At 39.9% G+C, this 17289-nt stretch overlaps 1 protein-coding gene across 1 annotated transcript in view; it reads left to right on the top strand.

Moving 5' to 3' along the window:
* The window catches only part of LOC123879781 (otoferlin-like), a 59403-nt gene extending 45988 nt beyond the window's left edge, over positions 1 to 13415 (top strand). The window contains exons 14-23 of the mRNA XM_045927679.1: positions 1129 to 1245; positions 4808 to 5008; positions 5715 to 7079; positions 7168 to 7302; positions 7525 to 7967; positions 8836 to 9122; positions 10408 to 10606; positions 11271 to 11509; positions 12610 to 12889; positions 13188 to 13415. Coding sequence (XP_045783635.1) covers positions 1129 to 1245; positions 4808 to 5008; positions 5715 to 7079; positions 7168 to 7302; positions 7525 to 7967; positions 8836 to 9122; positions 10408 to 10606; positions 11271 to 11509; positions 12610 to 12889; positions 13188 to 13368 — 3447 coding nt within the window. The 3' untranslated portion in view covers positions 13369 to 13415. The remainder of the gene's footprint in view (positions 1 to 1128; positions 1246 to 4807; positions 5009 to 5714; positions 7080 to 7167; positions 7303 to 7524; positions 7968 to 8835; positions 9123 to 10407; positions 10607 to 11270; positions 11510 to 12609; positions 12890 to 13187) is intronic.
* Positions 13416 to 17289: the final 3874 nt, after the last annotated feature.

The raw sequence follows: 17289 nt of genomic DNA, 5'->3' as shown, positions 1-17289 counted from the left end.
TTGTTGTGGCCATCTGTACTATAATATATATATATTTTTTAATAAATAAAATTGGAGTGTCTGTCTGTAATTTCGAAATAACGACCTCATATTAACCTCATATGGTTATTTGAACGATACCATAACCGAATCACCCGGTTTTAAAATTTTTGTTTGTCTGTCTGTCTGTCTGTTTGAATAGGCTAATCTTCGGAACGGCTGAACGGATTTTGACGGGATTTTCACAGACAAATAAAGGATTGACCAGGGAGTAACATAGGCTACTTTTTTAACCGACTTTCAAAAAGGGAGTTGTGTTTTTCTACCTATGTACATAGAAATCTCCGAGATTTCTGAACCGATTTGCGTAATTTTTTTAATCGATAGAAGAACTTTGCGACATTGTTTCGTAAAAAATTTGGATTCCAACTCTTCATTCCTGATGCTGCAGGGAACCTGACCACCAAAACTGTCAGAATTTAGTAACTATCGGTTATAAATTGATTGATATTGAAGGTATCTATACCAAGTAAACAGCTTGTCGTTGACCTCGAGGTTCCAACTCCTCAACCCTGATGCTGTAAGGAATCGCATTTCTTAATCCTGGTGATCCCTCGGGATTTTTAAAGGATCATCCGTTTAAATGTTTTTCTTGGTACAGAAACACGTTGTTTCCCGGGGACGGGCTATTAGGGATAGGCTATTGTTGTCCTGAGAAATCAAAAGTTCCCACGGGATTTTTAGAAACCTAAATCCACGCGGGCGAAGCTGCGGGCATCAGCTAGTCTAACAATAAAGGCAGTAGTCATCCGAAACGCGTTTCATTAACGCAACATGGTGACAGCGGTGGGATACGAGCCCACGCCTCCGAAGAGACTGGTGATTTAGATTTATTTTTAATTCCGTCCATCCGTCATATCGACTTTTATCTAATGTAAGAACTATTTAATTTTCCGTAATAAAAAGTAGCATATGTCCGTCCCAGGGATATAAGCTAACTCTGTACCAAACATCAAAATCGGTTAAACTGTTAGACCGTCACTTTTGACGGAACTTAGTATAAAGTTTCGTTAAACCACGAAATAAGCTTAAAATGATTATATTTTTCAATTTTTTATATTTTTTATTACTGTAACTTTTGTGCAACAGGAACAAATCAGCGCTCTGACGCGCAGCCTCAAAGCTCTAGTAACCAAAAATTCTCTGAAGGACAGACTGCGCACCGCCTTCACCTACTTGAGCCGACTCAAACATTTGTGCGAAGATGTCAAGACACACGGTCGTGTGTCGAAGCCAAGTTCGTATAAGAATCTTATAAGAACGGCGACAGACGGCCAGTGTGTATATTACACGAACCATCTCAAGCCACTTTTGACCCCCCCATAACTCAGAAACTATTAAACCTAAACATTTGTGATTTTGCATATCTATTAAGATCCATTTGAACGCTTAGAATACCAAATTTCATGACAAAATCTTTTGTAGTTAATGAGTTATTAAGGTCTGAAAACTGCCATTTTTAACACTCACTCACTCACTCATCAAAAACCTAACCTACTTCCAGGTGAGTTAGAAACTTGAAATTTGGTATAGTGATAGGTAATTAGGTGTATACAAAGGAAAAAATCAGAAAATAGCAAATTATGTTTTAATATGTCATATATTATACGACAAAGTTATTGGTGGAGCTGGTAGAGAACAGCAAGTATGGGTGAGGTGCACATTTTAACTTTGTAAAACTGTGTAATTATCTACTTTCACAATGAATAATAACGCATTTGTTTATGCTCATCTTTATAGATCCTTAACCTTAGACCAAAGCCATAAGTGCTTTGGTCGCAGGTTCGAATCCAGAAATTATGAATTAATCGGTATTGAAGGCAAAGTTATTTCATATTGTACCTACCTACTTGAAAACAAACAATAATAGACCATATCACAGGTATGTGTTATCTAATATATACTAGCTGATGCCCGTGACTTCGTCCACGTGGATTTAAATTTTTAAAAATCCCGTGGGAACTTTGATTTTCCGGGGCAAAAAGTAGCCTATATCACTCTATAGGTCCAACTATACCCATGTAAAACATCACATTGATCCGTTGCTCCATTGCGACGTGATTGAAGGACAAACCAACAAAAAAAAAATCGCTTTTTAACATGGGTAGTGATGGGTGATTTACTTCGAAAGGAAATAACATAATATTATAACTACATAATATTATAATATACTGACGACTGACGACCTGCCTCAGTTTTGCTCGGCTTCGACAGGTAGAATAATAAGAATATACGAACTATTCACAGAATTGAATTTCGGTTGTATGTTTTTGTAAGGGAACTCTCAGAAGATAAAAGTTATGTACCTACCTAAAGGTAGTAAGTAATACTCGTATTGAAAGTGAAACCACACCATTTAAATGAGCAGTCAGACATATTACAGGTAATAAAAAACCAGGAATTTGAATCAGAATAGTGCACATGTTGCACTCCCATGACAGTACAGAAAAAACCGGCTAAGTGAGAGTCAGACTCGCGCACCGAGGGTTCCGTAGTACAGAAGTAAAACGGTAAGAATCACTTTTGTTATCAAACCGCAAAACTAACTTTGTTTATACAGGTTTATCGTTAATACCAAAAACTATACTAGCTAGAGCATTGGTTTTATTTTTCCTGTAAAACATACATAAACCTTTATTAACCATAATTATTTTTTACCATTTAGTACGGACCCTTAAAAAAAATATTTTGAAAGGAAATGGAGACGGCATAGATATCATACATATTTTAGGGTTCCGTACTCGAAGGGTACCTACGGCACCCTATTACTAGGCCTTCGCTGTCCATCCGTCTGTTCGCACATCCACGTCTGTCTATCGACGTTTCTCATGAATTGCAATAGGTAAAGAGTTAAAAGTGTCAGAGTTAATATTTCTATTGCCATTATAATAACAAAAGCCTAGCTAATCTCTATGAAAATTAAAAAAATTAAAAAGTACATAGTATTATACCGTATGTACCATAGTACGATGGTACGGAACCCTTCGTATGCAAATCTGACTGGCACTTGACCGGTTTTTAAAGCGCCTTTGAAATTAGAAATGTACAGTTAGATATGTTAGTCAGTCAAAAGGTTTAGATGCTCGGGGTGCGGGGGGTAGTAGCCCATCGTAAAAGACTTGAGCAGGTAGCCGACCCGTCGCGGGCGATCTTATTACTTGACAGTTAAGACAGTACGGTCCACCCACAGAATACTTTGTAAATATGGAAAAGTACTGTCATTAAGTTCTGACAGCTCTTACGTGTGATTTTGGCTTGTATTTCACTCCGTATTCTGAGTATTATCGCGTAATAAATCCAGCCAAGTGATAGGGCTTACTATTTTTTTAATCGCTTTTGGGCTTAATTTTTGGGCTTTTAGATATATGTAAGTAGTTCTTTTCGTGGTTTGTTCCATCATCATGTTGTTTCAAAGTTTTATTCTGTGACTTGCTTATGTCTGAGACCTCGCCCATGTGTACTACACAAATTTTAAACCTCTATTTTACCTCTCAGGGGTTGAATTTTCAAAAAATATTTCTGAGCTGGCTGCGTTATAATATTATTTACCTGTATGCCATTTAGCCCGACTCATTCAGTAGTATGACTTGAGCGTTGATAGATCAGTCAGTTAGTCAGTCACCTTTTCATTTATATGCTTAGATTGTGATTCACAAATATTTGTTTGATAATTTTAATACATGAAGAAAAGTCAACTTCACAAAAAATTATGATATCCCACCAAAAACATAAATGTGAAAAAGAAGCCAAATTCTCTAAACCGCGAGGGGTTTAAGCTTCGCCGATAAAAGCATTGATATCTAGATAGGTGCCAAGTTATATATAAGGTCTTTGTATAGTTCCTACAAGAATGTACAAGGAGCTTTGATTGCTTTCAAATATTTTTTATGTTATTAAATACATATAACTTGGCAAGTTTGAATATTCAGTTAATCACATTTAACGTTTAATATTCAATCTTCTAGGACTTTGGGAAGTACCCTAGAATTACAGACTAGAAGTTTTGACTGTCAATAAATCTGAAACTCTAAAAGCTAGACAATTGATACTCAGTGCGTTTAATAAATCTGCCAAGGAAATCTTATCCTGAAAATATCAGCATTCTAGCAACAGAATTTACAGATTTGCTTTTCCCATAAGAGGCGTAGAGGGAGGAAATTTCCAATTTCTTAATTTTCCTGTAGTTTGTATGCAATTTCTAGTCTACATACCAAATTTCAGTCTTCTAGGACTTCGGGAAGTACCTTAGAGGTTTTGATGATCATCAGTGAGGGACGAAATCGGCGTATTTTAGGTATCAATATATCTGTAACCATAAAAGCTAGATATTTGATACTTGGTATATTTGGTAAATTTGCTGAGGACACCTTATACTAAAAATTTCAGCTTTCTAGCGTCATCCAGACCGAAGTTATGACGGGTCGAAAATACGGCGAAACACTTCGAGAAAAAGGTATGTAGCGCCCCGGCCGCCGTTTGGCTCGTCTTGGCGGGAGCACTGCCGTGCCCCCTGATACTTCACACTTACCTTTGCGACTATAAATCAGACGTGATTGCGATCATCACATTAGCTTTCAAACTTAGCTTTGTTAAAGGTCTTTCAATAATTTTCTGTGACATAATTAGCTGTTAATTATTGGAGTAATACAAAATTAGTGGATTATAAAATGCACATAGCCATGAAAAATGAAAGCCTCATCGTGCACACTCGATATGCTAACCACTCAATGAGGCAGTTTCTACTACAAAATGCACCTATCTTCCGTAGTGGCCCGGGAAAAAAGCAAGCTTACCGAGTGGCTGGGCCATACCGGCCAAGATCAGCATGTACGCATGGCTCGGTGTCCTCCAAGACAAGCGGCATTTTATTGACAACCTTCCCATAGGATACGAACATAGCTCAGAAATTAAAAATGCTGAAAAGTTAAGGGCGCACCCCCCGTCAGTGCTATTCTATGCAGAGAGACATGTGAGTATTACACAACACGTAAAGGCGCGATACCGTGCCAGCAGCAGAGGGCAGACCGCAGCGGCAGACGGCGACGACATGTGCGCGCACATGCCGCCGTCTGCCGCTGCACTCACTGTCTGTCACGTGGCACCGAATCGCACCTTTACACCATTACAGTAGAGCCTCGATAATCCGAACTACCAAAAAATAACCCCTGTTCGGACTCACGGAGCGTTCGGATTACAGTATGTTAAAAAAAATGCAAATATATTTTGACAAAAAATATTTATTCAGGTACTATAAAACACATATTTAAACCACAAAATACGTTACTTATTCATAAAGTCATCAATTTTAGTTTGGCGGGTTCTATTTATTGACCAAAAAAAGGCTTTGTCCCTCAAATTACGGAGCATCATCTTTTCGGATAAAGACAAGTCATTTTCATCAGCCCAATCTAAACAAGTGTTCAGTGCTGATATAGCTTGTGAATGAGGAATTTTCTTGACGTTTAAAGCTGAAGTATTGTCAACAAAAGACTCGTCATTCCCAGACTCGTCAGTCTCTTGCGTAACAAAATATAAGATCAGCGGTCACGGTAAGGGAGAAAGAGGGGCAGTCGGCAGTTCGGATTACAGCGGCGTTCGGATTATTCAGAGTACGGATTATCGAGGCTCTACTGTATTTCAGAATAGCTGTCATTACATGGTATTTGTTTTTATAGAGTTTTCAAATGAGGGCCTACATTTACCAAGCGAGGTCCTTAATAGGCTCAGATTCATCGGGTCTGTCTGATCCTTTTGCAAGAATAATGATTGGAGACTGCTCCGGCACTACTCAAGTGATCGACGAGACCTTGAGCCCCACGTGGGACGAGCTCATCGTGTTCAACGACGTGCTCTTGTACAGCACGGTCACCTACATCAAAGCTAATCCACCGACTGTAGTGGTGGAAATATTTGATCAAGACAAAGTGGGCAAGTCCGAATACATAGGCCGAACTCTAGCTAGGCCCGTCATAAAATCTTACGAAGAAGTATGCGACAGCAAACAGTTCCCACCTTCTCTCGAATGGTTCGAAGTCTCCAGAGGCGATTCTAAGGCTGGTGAACTTTTAGCAGCATTCGAGCTTTTAGAAATACCTAAGAAACAAGACGCATCGGTATTGCCCGAACTACCACCACCTAAAGAAATTACCGGAAAAGCTCCGACTGATGTTAAAAAAGATATAGTTTATCCAGTGCCGATGGGGATTCGCCCAACTCTCTCGAAATATAGACTGGAAGTGCTATTTTGGGGCTTACGAGATCTAAAACGCATCCATTTGCTCACTGTGGACAAGCCTCGGGTGGACATCGAGTGCGCTGGAAACATTATATATTCAACGGTGATCCAGAATGCAAAGCGTAATCCGAACTTTGCTTACCCGGTCAAGTACATGGACGTAGAACTCCCCGATCAGGACCTGTACCGGCCCCCTCTCACTATCCGCGTCGTAGACTGCCGCAGCTTCGGAAGGATCACGCTCGTCGGGACGCACACTATCAACTCCATTCACAAATACATCTACACGCCGATGAGCAAACGCGAAAGAGAAATAGAGGAACGTAAAAAGTCACTGATTCAACTGGAAAATGTGGACTTGCGCGCTAATTGCATCATTCAAGATGATGTATATGCTGTGGAGAATGAAAGGGAAAGCTGTCCGCTGCTGGCTCGGGAAGGACGACAGGCGTACGGCTCCGGAGCCAAGCCCGTGCGGAAACAGCACAGTGCGAAGGGAGAAGGCGCCAAAAGGAAGGCCAGTGCGGATTCAGCTATCGATGATGATGAAACTACGAAGGATTGGTGGACCAAATATTTTGCCTCTGTCGAGCTGATGATCGAAGGAGAGAAGGAAAATAAGAAAGAACGCCAAGGCTATTTGCAAGAGGCGTTTATCGGTGAAGTAGGCTCCCCGCGTGAGGAAGCTCCCGGCCTGCACCAGGAGGCCGACCGTCCCAAGCGGCGGCCTTCGCGCGTACTCACCGCTAATTTGACACATACGCTCGTGAAAAAGAATGAAATTCCTAAGTCGGCTTTGACTAAGGTAAGGTTATTACTCGTAAAGCAAATATTTAGAGTTAGAAATTGGTAAAATTTGGTAAAAAAAATGATTGTTTTTCATTAACATCTAGATATACCCACACGAACTCGAAGCCGTACCGGAGTTCGAGGAGTTCAAGGAGTGGCTTCACTCGTTCGAGTTGTATCGCGGCAAAAAGACCAACGACGAGCCCGAAGATGATAACCGAGTGGTCGGCGTATTTAAGGTAATCTCTCGTATTCATTCTATAAACAGACAGCGACGTGACACGTTCCGTCTTGCACGATACTTATTATGATTTGTTCTCTTCTGTGTTTTCTTGTTCGTTGATTCCTTTTGGTGTACCCTCACCCCTTGCTTGTGTTCCTGTCGTTTCTCTACTCACGCTCCACGTACTCTCTAAACTCGAATTGTCCTTCTTCTTTAAAAGGGAAAACTCTTGTTTTAGGGCGCCATTAAAGTTTACAAATGGCCACTACCAAGAGGAATCGATGACCATACAGTCATGGGCTTCGATCCCAACCATGGATTTTTCCAAGGTGTCCCGAATAACGATCCCATACATGTTTTAGTACGTGTTTACATCGTTAAGGCTACGGGTATTCACCCGATGGACTTGAACGGCAAAGCTGATCCCTATATAGTTCTGCATCTAGGGTCTAAAAAGATAAGCGACAAGGAGAACTATGTCTCGAAGCAGCTCAACCCAGTTTTCGGCAAGTGCTTTGAAATCGAGGCGACTTTCCCACAAGATTCCATGCTGACGATCCAGGTCTACGATTGGGACTTGCTGGGAGCTGACGACCTGATCGGTGAGACCAAGATCGATCTCGAGAACCGGTTCTACAGCCGCCACCGGGCCACGTGCGGACTACCCATCAAATATGAGGAGTGAGTACTCAATCTACCTCCTCCTCCTCCTCCTCCTCTCACAGTGAACAAGGTTTGCCGCGCTGGCCTAGTGCCAATAGGCGGACTTCATACACCTTGAAAAACATTATGGGGAACTCTTAGGCACGCAGGTTTCCTCGCGATGTTTTCCTTCGTCCTTAAAATAAGTGTTATTCTATTGCTTAAAACGCACATAGCTCCGAAAAGTTACAGGTGTGTGCCCGTCATCGAACTTTCGACCATCGACTGTTATCGGTGTCTAGAAATTAGAACATCGTTATTAGTGAAACTCAGTAGGTAGGTACAGTACGACTGCCATCCTGACCCAGGGCTGAACTAGAAGAGCTTGTCTCTTAGGGCATTCATTAAAATATTAATGATGCTTTGATAAATAGTTTAAGTGATTGTGAAATAATGTCAGTAAAATTTCTATTCTAGCCGGCTAATTTTGTTGTGTGTTTCTTCTCAGCCTACACCGTGTTTGGAACCTTCGTAGCTTTATTATTTATCTTTATTACATAATTATCTTGCAAATTTCACTATTGATAATCAAAAAATATGGTAAAAATAGCAAAAATTTGAATAAATGATTAGATTAGATTAGTTTTAGGGTCTCGTATCTCTCCAAAATAAAAGGAGTCTTATTAAATCACTTCGTTGTCTGTCTGTCTGTCCAGACGCGTCAAGGGAATCAAAACCTATAACAAACTCCCCGTTGACCTAGAATCGTGAAAGGCAGCCAGTAGCACAGGTAATAGGAAAAATTGGAAAACAAGCATTTTGTGGTTACTTCACAAGAGTGTTATTCTTGTATGATGGTACGGAACGCTTCGTATGCGTGTCCGACTCGCACTTGACTGGTTTGCAGGCAAGGCTACAACCGCTGGCGCGACGCTATGAAGCCCACACAAATCCTGGCTAAGCTCTGCAAGGACGGCAAGCTGGATCCGCCGGTCTACGAATACGGACGCGTCAGGGTCGGCCGCGCCGTGTTCAACATGTCGATGGATGACGAGTTGCTCTCCAACCCGGAAACCGCGGAGGAGCAGATGGCTCTGAATGTACTTCGGCGATGGCAGGAGGTGCCGCGCGTGGGCTGTCATCTCGTCACTGAGCACATAGAGACCCGATCCTTGTACAATCCGAGCAAACCGGGTATTATGATAGTGTTGTATACAAGCTGAACCCATGATATACAGAGAATGTAAAGCTTAAGTAGCTACGGTCCGCTAAACTGTATGTACAACGAGGAAAAGCCAGCCAGTACAGACCTTACAATGCACAATTGCACATCTCCTGAGGATGCTCCGGTGTCGGAGCGAAACGTGCGACGAGGTACTTGGGCTTGCTTGGTGGCTGGCTTTTCCTGCATGCTTAGTGGTGGGAGGGCGGGTGGTGCATGTCGCATGCTGGATATTGTATCATAGAGATTTGCCTTTTTTAGCGGATTATAGCAAATTAAGCTTTTGATTCTTTTCAATAAGGTAGTTACCTACACTTACAGAAAGTTCTAAACAATTTCAAATACACATCTAAAATTGCGACAAGTGTAAATTAAAAATTTATAACACCCCCGACGATCCAAAGTATCTGAGTTTTCCAAAACATCATTTTCAAATAAATAATTATGTATTTAGGCAACGTCCATCTTGACAGCTTGACATTTGTCTATTGACATAATTTATTATGAACCTAACGGTTATCTAACCTTCTTTTCTACAAGAAAACTAGAAAAGAGCTGATAACTCTTAAACAGCTGAACCAATTTTTTTAGATTATTGCTAAGAACACTCTCGATCAAGCCACCTTTCAAACAAAAAAAACTAAATTAAAATCGGTTCATTCGTTTAGGCGCTACGATGCCACAGACAGATACACAGATACACAGATACACAGACACACAGATACACAGATACACACGTCAAACTTATAACACCCCTCTTTTTGGGTCGGGGGTTAAAAAAATCGGAACATTTGAACCTTCTTCTCTTCTGATATCACGAGAGCGTTTGACCATCGGGCCACTGTTTACTTACTGCGAGTGACAACATTTCAGATATGCATTTCTACTCAGTTCTGAGAAGCGACATTCTCAGACCATTAAAATATTTAGAACCAACTCAGCTGGAATTACTGCAAAATCCTTTCTTTGTAGCGGTCTAGGTTATGAAGAGAACCTACGTGCGTTTCCCGATGGCATGTTGAATATGTCAGTCAACGCCACGCCAACTTCTTGAAAAGCATGTTACAGCTGATGTTCTATTTGACGAAGACCGTTTCGCTATGTTTGAGTGAGTGCACTCGTACACATGTCTTAAATGCAATAAGACTTATCGGTGCATTCACTGCTGCAAGCAAGTTTGAGCGGTCGTCGTGCAACAGAACATCTACAATGTGATCTATACCATGGAACTAACCTTGACCTTCAAACTCATTTCAGGAATCGAACAGGGTCGACTTGAAATGTGGGTGGACATGTTTCCAATGGACATGCCCCTGCCCGGCCCTCCGCTAGATATTTCAGCTCGCAAGCCCAAGTCGTACGAAATGAGAGTCATCGTGTGGAACACTGACGACGTAGTGCTGGAAGACGATGAGTTCTTCACTGGAGAGAAGATGTCGGATATTTACGTGAAAGGGCAAGTGTTTAATGATTAAGTTAGTTTTTTCTTAATTCGCTTAAAAGAAATCAACTTTGAACAAATCGCAGAAACCTTCTAGGAGAAACAAGTAATTTACCAAGCGCTTTAGACCTACTGCGGTTAGATTTTTCACATGTATCATGTGTGCATTGTCAGTTCACGGTAACAAGGTCGTATGAGCCGCGTATAGTCTAACCGAGGGAAGCAAAGCCTATAGAGTATTTGCCGTTGACCTAGAATCATGAAATTTGGTAGGTAGCAATGTCTTGTAGCACAAGTAAAGCAATCCTGGCAATTCTGGCAATTCCTGGCAGTGGAATTTGGAATCTGGAATTTTATTATTTCTAAATTTCTGGTCTGGTCTGGTAGGAGGCTTCGGTACCTACCGGCAAAGCCGTGCCGCCAAGTGACTTAGCGTTCCGGTACGATGCCGTGTAGAAACCAAAGGTTTCAAAGCAGTTTTCATTAAACCCGTACTGGGTTTAATGAAAACTGCTATACCCCTTGTAGGTTAGCCCGCTTCCATATTAGATTGCATCATCACTTACCAGGTGAGATCGTAGTCAAGGGCTAACCGGTATCTGATTTAAAAGAAAGCTAATAAAGAGCCCTTTTTGTACGAGTCCGACTCGCATTCGACTAGTTGTTTTACATTTCGAAGGTGGGTGAAAGGCCCTGAAGACTGTCAAAGCACGGACATCCACTACCGCTCTCTGACCGGGGAGGGCAACTTCAACTGGCGCTTCGTATACCCGTTCGACTACCTGGAGGCCGAAGAGCGCATCGTGATCTCTCGCAAGGAGTCGGTGTTCTCGTGGGACGAGACGGAGTGTAAGATACCGGCGCGGCTCGAGCTGCAAGTTTGGGACGCGGACCATTTTTCCGCCGATGACTTCTTAGGTAAGTGGTAACAAAAGTTTGCAAAAAGAGCCCCGACTGCGATTTGCACTGCATCTTTTTCAGCCCGCACTTCAAAGCCCATAAAATCCGCTATTTTTATATTTTAAGAATATTTTATATGCACCTACCCAGTGATACTCGCGCCATCAATTTTCGCGCTATATTGCCCAAGGATGTGGTTATGTCGATCTCTGTTAACCAGTTCGATAACAGATTGGACAAACATTTGGAAAACTCGAAGCACTTCTGATTTTTTTTTTTATTCACTATAGGCAAGCGCTTGACCACAATCACATCTGATGGAAAGTGATGATGTGGTCTAAGATGGGACGCGTTTACCTAGAAGGTGCCTATTCACTCTTGTTTTAAAGATACCCGGATTATAATTGGTAGGAAACACAGATCGCGGGAGAGTATTCCAAACCTTAGCCATGCGTATGAGGAATGAAGACGCAAAACGTTTCGTGCGTGTAGATGGAATGTCGACGACATAAGGATGGAAACTAGCCCGACGTCTTGCGGTTCGGTGGTAAAATGAAGGGGGGACAAGATCGAAAAGTTCCTGTGCACACTCTCCGAAATATATCCTATAAAACACCGATAAGCCGACACCTTACGGCGGTGATCGAGACTTTGAAGTTTCGCCATCAAAGGAGAGTCTTCGCCTATAAGTCTCCTAGCTCGCTTCTTCTTCTGTTCTTAGATTTCTGATATAGACGCATCGGCGAAAAATGTTTCTATTATAAATAATAATTATAGTCAAGAGGAATCTAATGACGCATCATTTATCAAAATCAGATGTGCCGTTGAGAAGTTACAAGCAGACATAGGAACGGATATACATACATGTCAAACATATTATAACCCTCCTTTTGGGCTTTGCCGCAGTCGGGTTAAAATCACGAAGAAAAATCCCACAAAGTTTGAAAATTATTACATTTAATCCCGGTTTGTTGTTTGTATTTCGTGCGTGCACGCAAACGACCTAAGCAAAGACGCTAAATAGCGTGCGAGCGAGAACACTCGCAAAGAATCGTTTGGTATATACACTAAATTTTTTAAATTAGGACTTGTTGATTGACTCATTATATTCTTTTAAGGGGCAGTAACTCTAGACCTTAATCGGTTCCCACGCGGGGCCAAGTCTTCAAAACTGTGTACGCTGGACATGCTGCGCAGTGATGGTTCGGTCCCGATGGTGAACATTTTCAAGCAGAAGCGTGTGAAGGGCTGGTGGCCTTTCTATATCAAGCGGGACACTGAAGAGATGGAACTGACGGGCAAAGTGGAGGCGGAGATCCATTTGCTGACCATAGAGGAGGCCGAGAAAGTGCCAGCTGGGCTGGGACGGAGCGAGCCGGATCCCTTGGATAAACCGAAGTAAGGACAAAATATATAACAATTTATCAGTAGTTTTCATGATAGTGTTTTTTCAGTGATCAGTTTTTTTACCTAGTCTTCAAGGTTTCGAAGAAATTTTTAAATTATTATCATCATCATCATCATCATCAACCTGTGGATGAACGTCCATTTTTGCTTATAACGCAAGTTACTCCGAAAAATTAGAGATGCGTCGAATCTCCGATCTCCCAAGTAGGAGGTGAACGTCTTAACCACTAGGCTATCACGGCTTAGTCGTGTATTTTATCAACAAATAATAATGAACCTTGTTTTGCAGTCGGCCGGACGCTTCATTCATGTGGTTCCTGAACCCCCTGAAGTCGATCCGCTACATCGTGTGGCACAACTACAAGTGGGCCATCGTGAAGTACTCCGTCGTCCTCATCGTGGCCATCTTCATCTTCCTGCTGGTGTACAACATTCCCGGATACACCATCAAGAGATTCCTCGGAGCTTAACACTTAGTACTGACGATCGCTTACTCGTACGATTAGTTTTATAATTAAACATACCTAATTACCACCAATAGTAAAAATGCAATAAAAAAAAAGAAAACTATGGGCAGACGAAAAATTTTCACGGACACAAAAAATTTTCAAAAGAAAAATAAAACCGACTTCAAAAACGACAAACACTAAAAAGTAAAAAATAACTTTTGTTTAGCTACACGTGTAATGCACCTAGGTATGAAGTCGAGCGAGCATATTAAAACAAAATTAGAAATCCAAGAGTGAAGCTCGCCCGACTTCATACCCGACACATAATTATTATTATCACATAATATGACGACGCACCTCGAACAGACGAAACAAAAGCACAGATCGACTAACCAATATTTTCACGGATATAAATGAAAAAATATTAAGGATGGATTTAATATTTTAACATTAATATAACTAATTACCACGTATAGTAAAAATGTAATTAAAAAAAGAAAACCTCACATGACAGATGAAAAATTCTCACGGATACAAAAATTTCACGGATAGACACATAATTATTATTTAAATATACGACGCGCCTCGAATAGACGAAACTAAAGCACAGATTGACTACCTAATTAATATTTTCACGGATATAAACGAAACAATATTAAGGATAGATATTATATTTGACGGGTAGACGGAAATTTATCACGGTTACACATATCACGAACTTACTTATGATAGATAGACAAATTGTAAATATTATAGTATATACGTCGCAGGCATATCGTAGAATTTCGCCCTTTACAAACGGTGTTTACAAACGAAAATAAAACGTAGCAGTAGATGTGATACCAATATGCCGAACACAAATAATAAGATTGTACTCTTGCAAGCCGAAAACGCCGGCCAGGTTAGACTTACTTGTATCTTCATTTTTTCCATACCGATATAAACCAAAACCGAGTTGAAATAAATACAAAAATAATCATACTTAGAATGTGACGTGTAACGAAAATGAAAATTAAAAATACTGTTATTAAAAATTATAAATATAATAAACTATTTTTTTAACGATATAATATAAAGAGCCCCTTTGTTTGTACACTTAACGATTGGGCACATTGTATACTTCCGGCGGTCTCCGCGACCGACTCCAAGGACATCCTGACCGAGTAATCTATCGAGCGTATCTTAAGTCTGAGCAAACTCTAAACTTTGCTCAGACTTCAGATACTGTTAAAACGAAACAGCGCTATATCGCTGGCATCTGTCTCGTTTTAACCGAAACTTAAGTCTGAGCAAAGTCAAAGTACACTCTCAGCCTAGAGCTATAAGTACGTATGCAGTTCGATCATGAGCATATGAAGTGAGAAAGGCCCCCATGGATGGCCTTTCCCGCATCTCCTCTTTCCCACCTTACAAGATTTCTCTGTCATTCTCACTATTCGGTATGGCTCCGGTTTCGTTTGCAAGTAATAAAGTTAGGTTATTTATAAAGGGTATAATTCCACGCTTTGCCTGCGACAGATAGACAATTCATTTTAAAGAGTTAATTATTATTAACCATAGAATAATTACTGTAATGAGAAAATTTATTAAAAATAGGCAAATTATAATGAAAAAAAAATATATAAGCTATTACTTTGACAACATTTCTTAATTATATTAGGTAAGCCTACAGGCTTACTGATAAAATTGCCTATGACTAAATTATACAGGTCAAAAGGCTATATAAATGAACTTTAATTAAATATTATGAGTCAGATTTGAGAGGAAAACTTTCTAATTTCATAATTTATTATTATTTTCCCATAGATTATACACGATACCTAGCCTACATACCAACTTTCAGTCTTCTAGGACTTCAGGAAGTTTTTCGACAAGAGGTTTTTATGATTATCAGTGAAGGTCGAAATCGCCGTATTTCAGATATCAATAAATCTGAAACCATAAAAGCTAGATAATTGATACTCAACATGTTTAATTTTGTTGAGGATACCTTAAGCTGAAAATTTCAGCTTTTAGCGTCATTTAAACCGAATTCAAATTCAAATTCAAAATATTTTTATTCAATTACAGTCTTATTCCTAAAAATTTGTATTTCGTATTTGCTTGTTATAAGCAAAGTTCTCAAAAACATTATTCATAAACGTTCAATAGTGCTAAAAGTGTTCAATAACGGCTCCATAACTTATAACAGGCTAAACCCTACTATAAACCCTTATTAAAGAACAACATGGCCGCCGTCTTGTCTTAACAGCTGATAATTTGTTTGATATGCAAGATTGAAGTGAGGTTATTTTGTTTTGGTTGATTCTAGTGCATTGCATTGTAATTATTATTCGTACGTTATTTATTCTGGATTCGAAAGGTTGTGGCAATTAACTAGAGTTGCAAGTTTTAACTGCCATAAGATGCTAAGGACGGACGTCGTGAAGTAGGTACCTAAAAGTTCCTACTTAATTTCGAAGTTTCTTTTCATGTAATCATTCTTTTACATAGGTATGTGATTTCTTCTAACGTAAGAATTATGGCGGTGATGCAGCTCAATACCTAACTACATAAACCGAGAAGGATTTGGATAAAAAAAGGGCTGGCTCATTTTTAGCGCAACGGATCAGCCTGGCTGTCAAGCGTGGAAATGCAGCCAGTATTCTTGGCACCATTCCACATGGGCATGATTTGAATAGTAATTAGATAAGGTTAGCTTTAAGTTTTATTGTAATATTTTCAATTAAAAAAAAGGATTTTATTCCATGAATGTCCAGGTACTGTATCTAATACATAGTACTTTTACCTAATACATGTTTTTTTTTTAATAGTATAATAAAATCTAACGTTAATTTCTAAATTCCTTCCTGTTTCCATTTTTAATTAAATAAATCGGAACAAAACTCCGAACGATAATACCTAACTATCCTCCAGAACTCAGACAATTGACCGAAATTCGAAAACAAATGTCACACCTGAGTCACTTTTCTATGTAGAGCCCAGTTTTTTTGCAATTTTGTCTATGAATTCATCAGAACGACAACATAACAAAGCGAAACTAGCCTCTAGCGAGACTTTAGTTGTGAGAGGTTTATTGAACCGTTATGAATAAAGAAAGTTATGAAACGTTTAATAGGCCTAATGAGTATTTTAGCTAATGAACGTTTTAAACCTATATTAAGAGATTTTTATGAATAAGACTGGTCCTTTTACAAGTTGTTTTGAATCGTCAAAAGCATCTACCACCGAAGCTATGACAGTTCTGAAATACGACGAAACGCTTCCAAAAAAGTTAGCTCGTGTCCCGTTGTTTAGTTTGGCTCGTCTCGGCGTCTTGGCGCGGGCACTGCCGTGCCCCCTGATACATATAGTTTGCCTTATTCCAATTCTGAATGACTTACAATGGACTTTGCCACGCAGATTTCGAACGACAAAAGAGCCATTTCGAGATAATGAGACGAAAAGTGTATTTTTAAATCAGTAACCTTTTAGGCGGGCTTATATTTTTGAAATGTTGTCATTTATTATTATTGTTAATGTTTAATGTTCAATTTTCATATTAACTGCTACGAATAACAATATAATATACGGAAATGTAATTCAAGCTCAAAAACCGGACAAGTACACACGCCACACGGATCTGAAGAATACTGGAATTACTTTCCAACGTGAGAAAATAAACATTTTGAAAACCCATACTCAACAAATCTGGAAACTGAGCAACATGAATGCAACATGAACCTTGAAAATTGAACTTTAGCTCCATGTCTTCGTTTTTGCCGGGCTACTTGTAAACATATTCGTTATTCTACTGATTTCAAATATTGTGTGAAAAAGTAATAATTGTAATAAAAATAAACAAGCTCGATACTTTACTTTTTCACATACTCCATGCATCCTTTTGAACGTGAAGGTGCTATCTCCACGGACGAGAGAGTCGCGGGACAGTCTCCCGAGACA

The sequence above is a fragment of the Maniola jurtina genome, chromosome W (assembly GCF_905333055.1).
Source record: "Maniola jurtina chromosome W, ilManJurt1.1, whole genome shotgun sequence".
In the NCBI taxonomy this organism is placed as follows: Eukaryota; Metazoa; Arthropoda; class Insecta; order Lepidoptera; family Nymphalidae; genus Maniola; species Maniola jurtina.
Note: the sequence above shows the minus strand (reverse complement) of the source record. Positions and strands in the feature narration are given on the sequence as shown.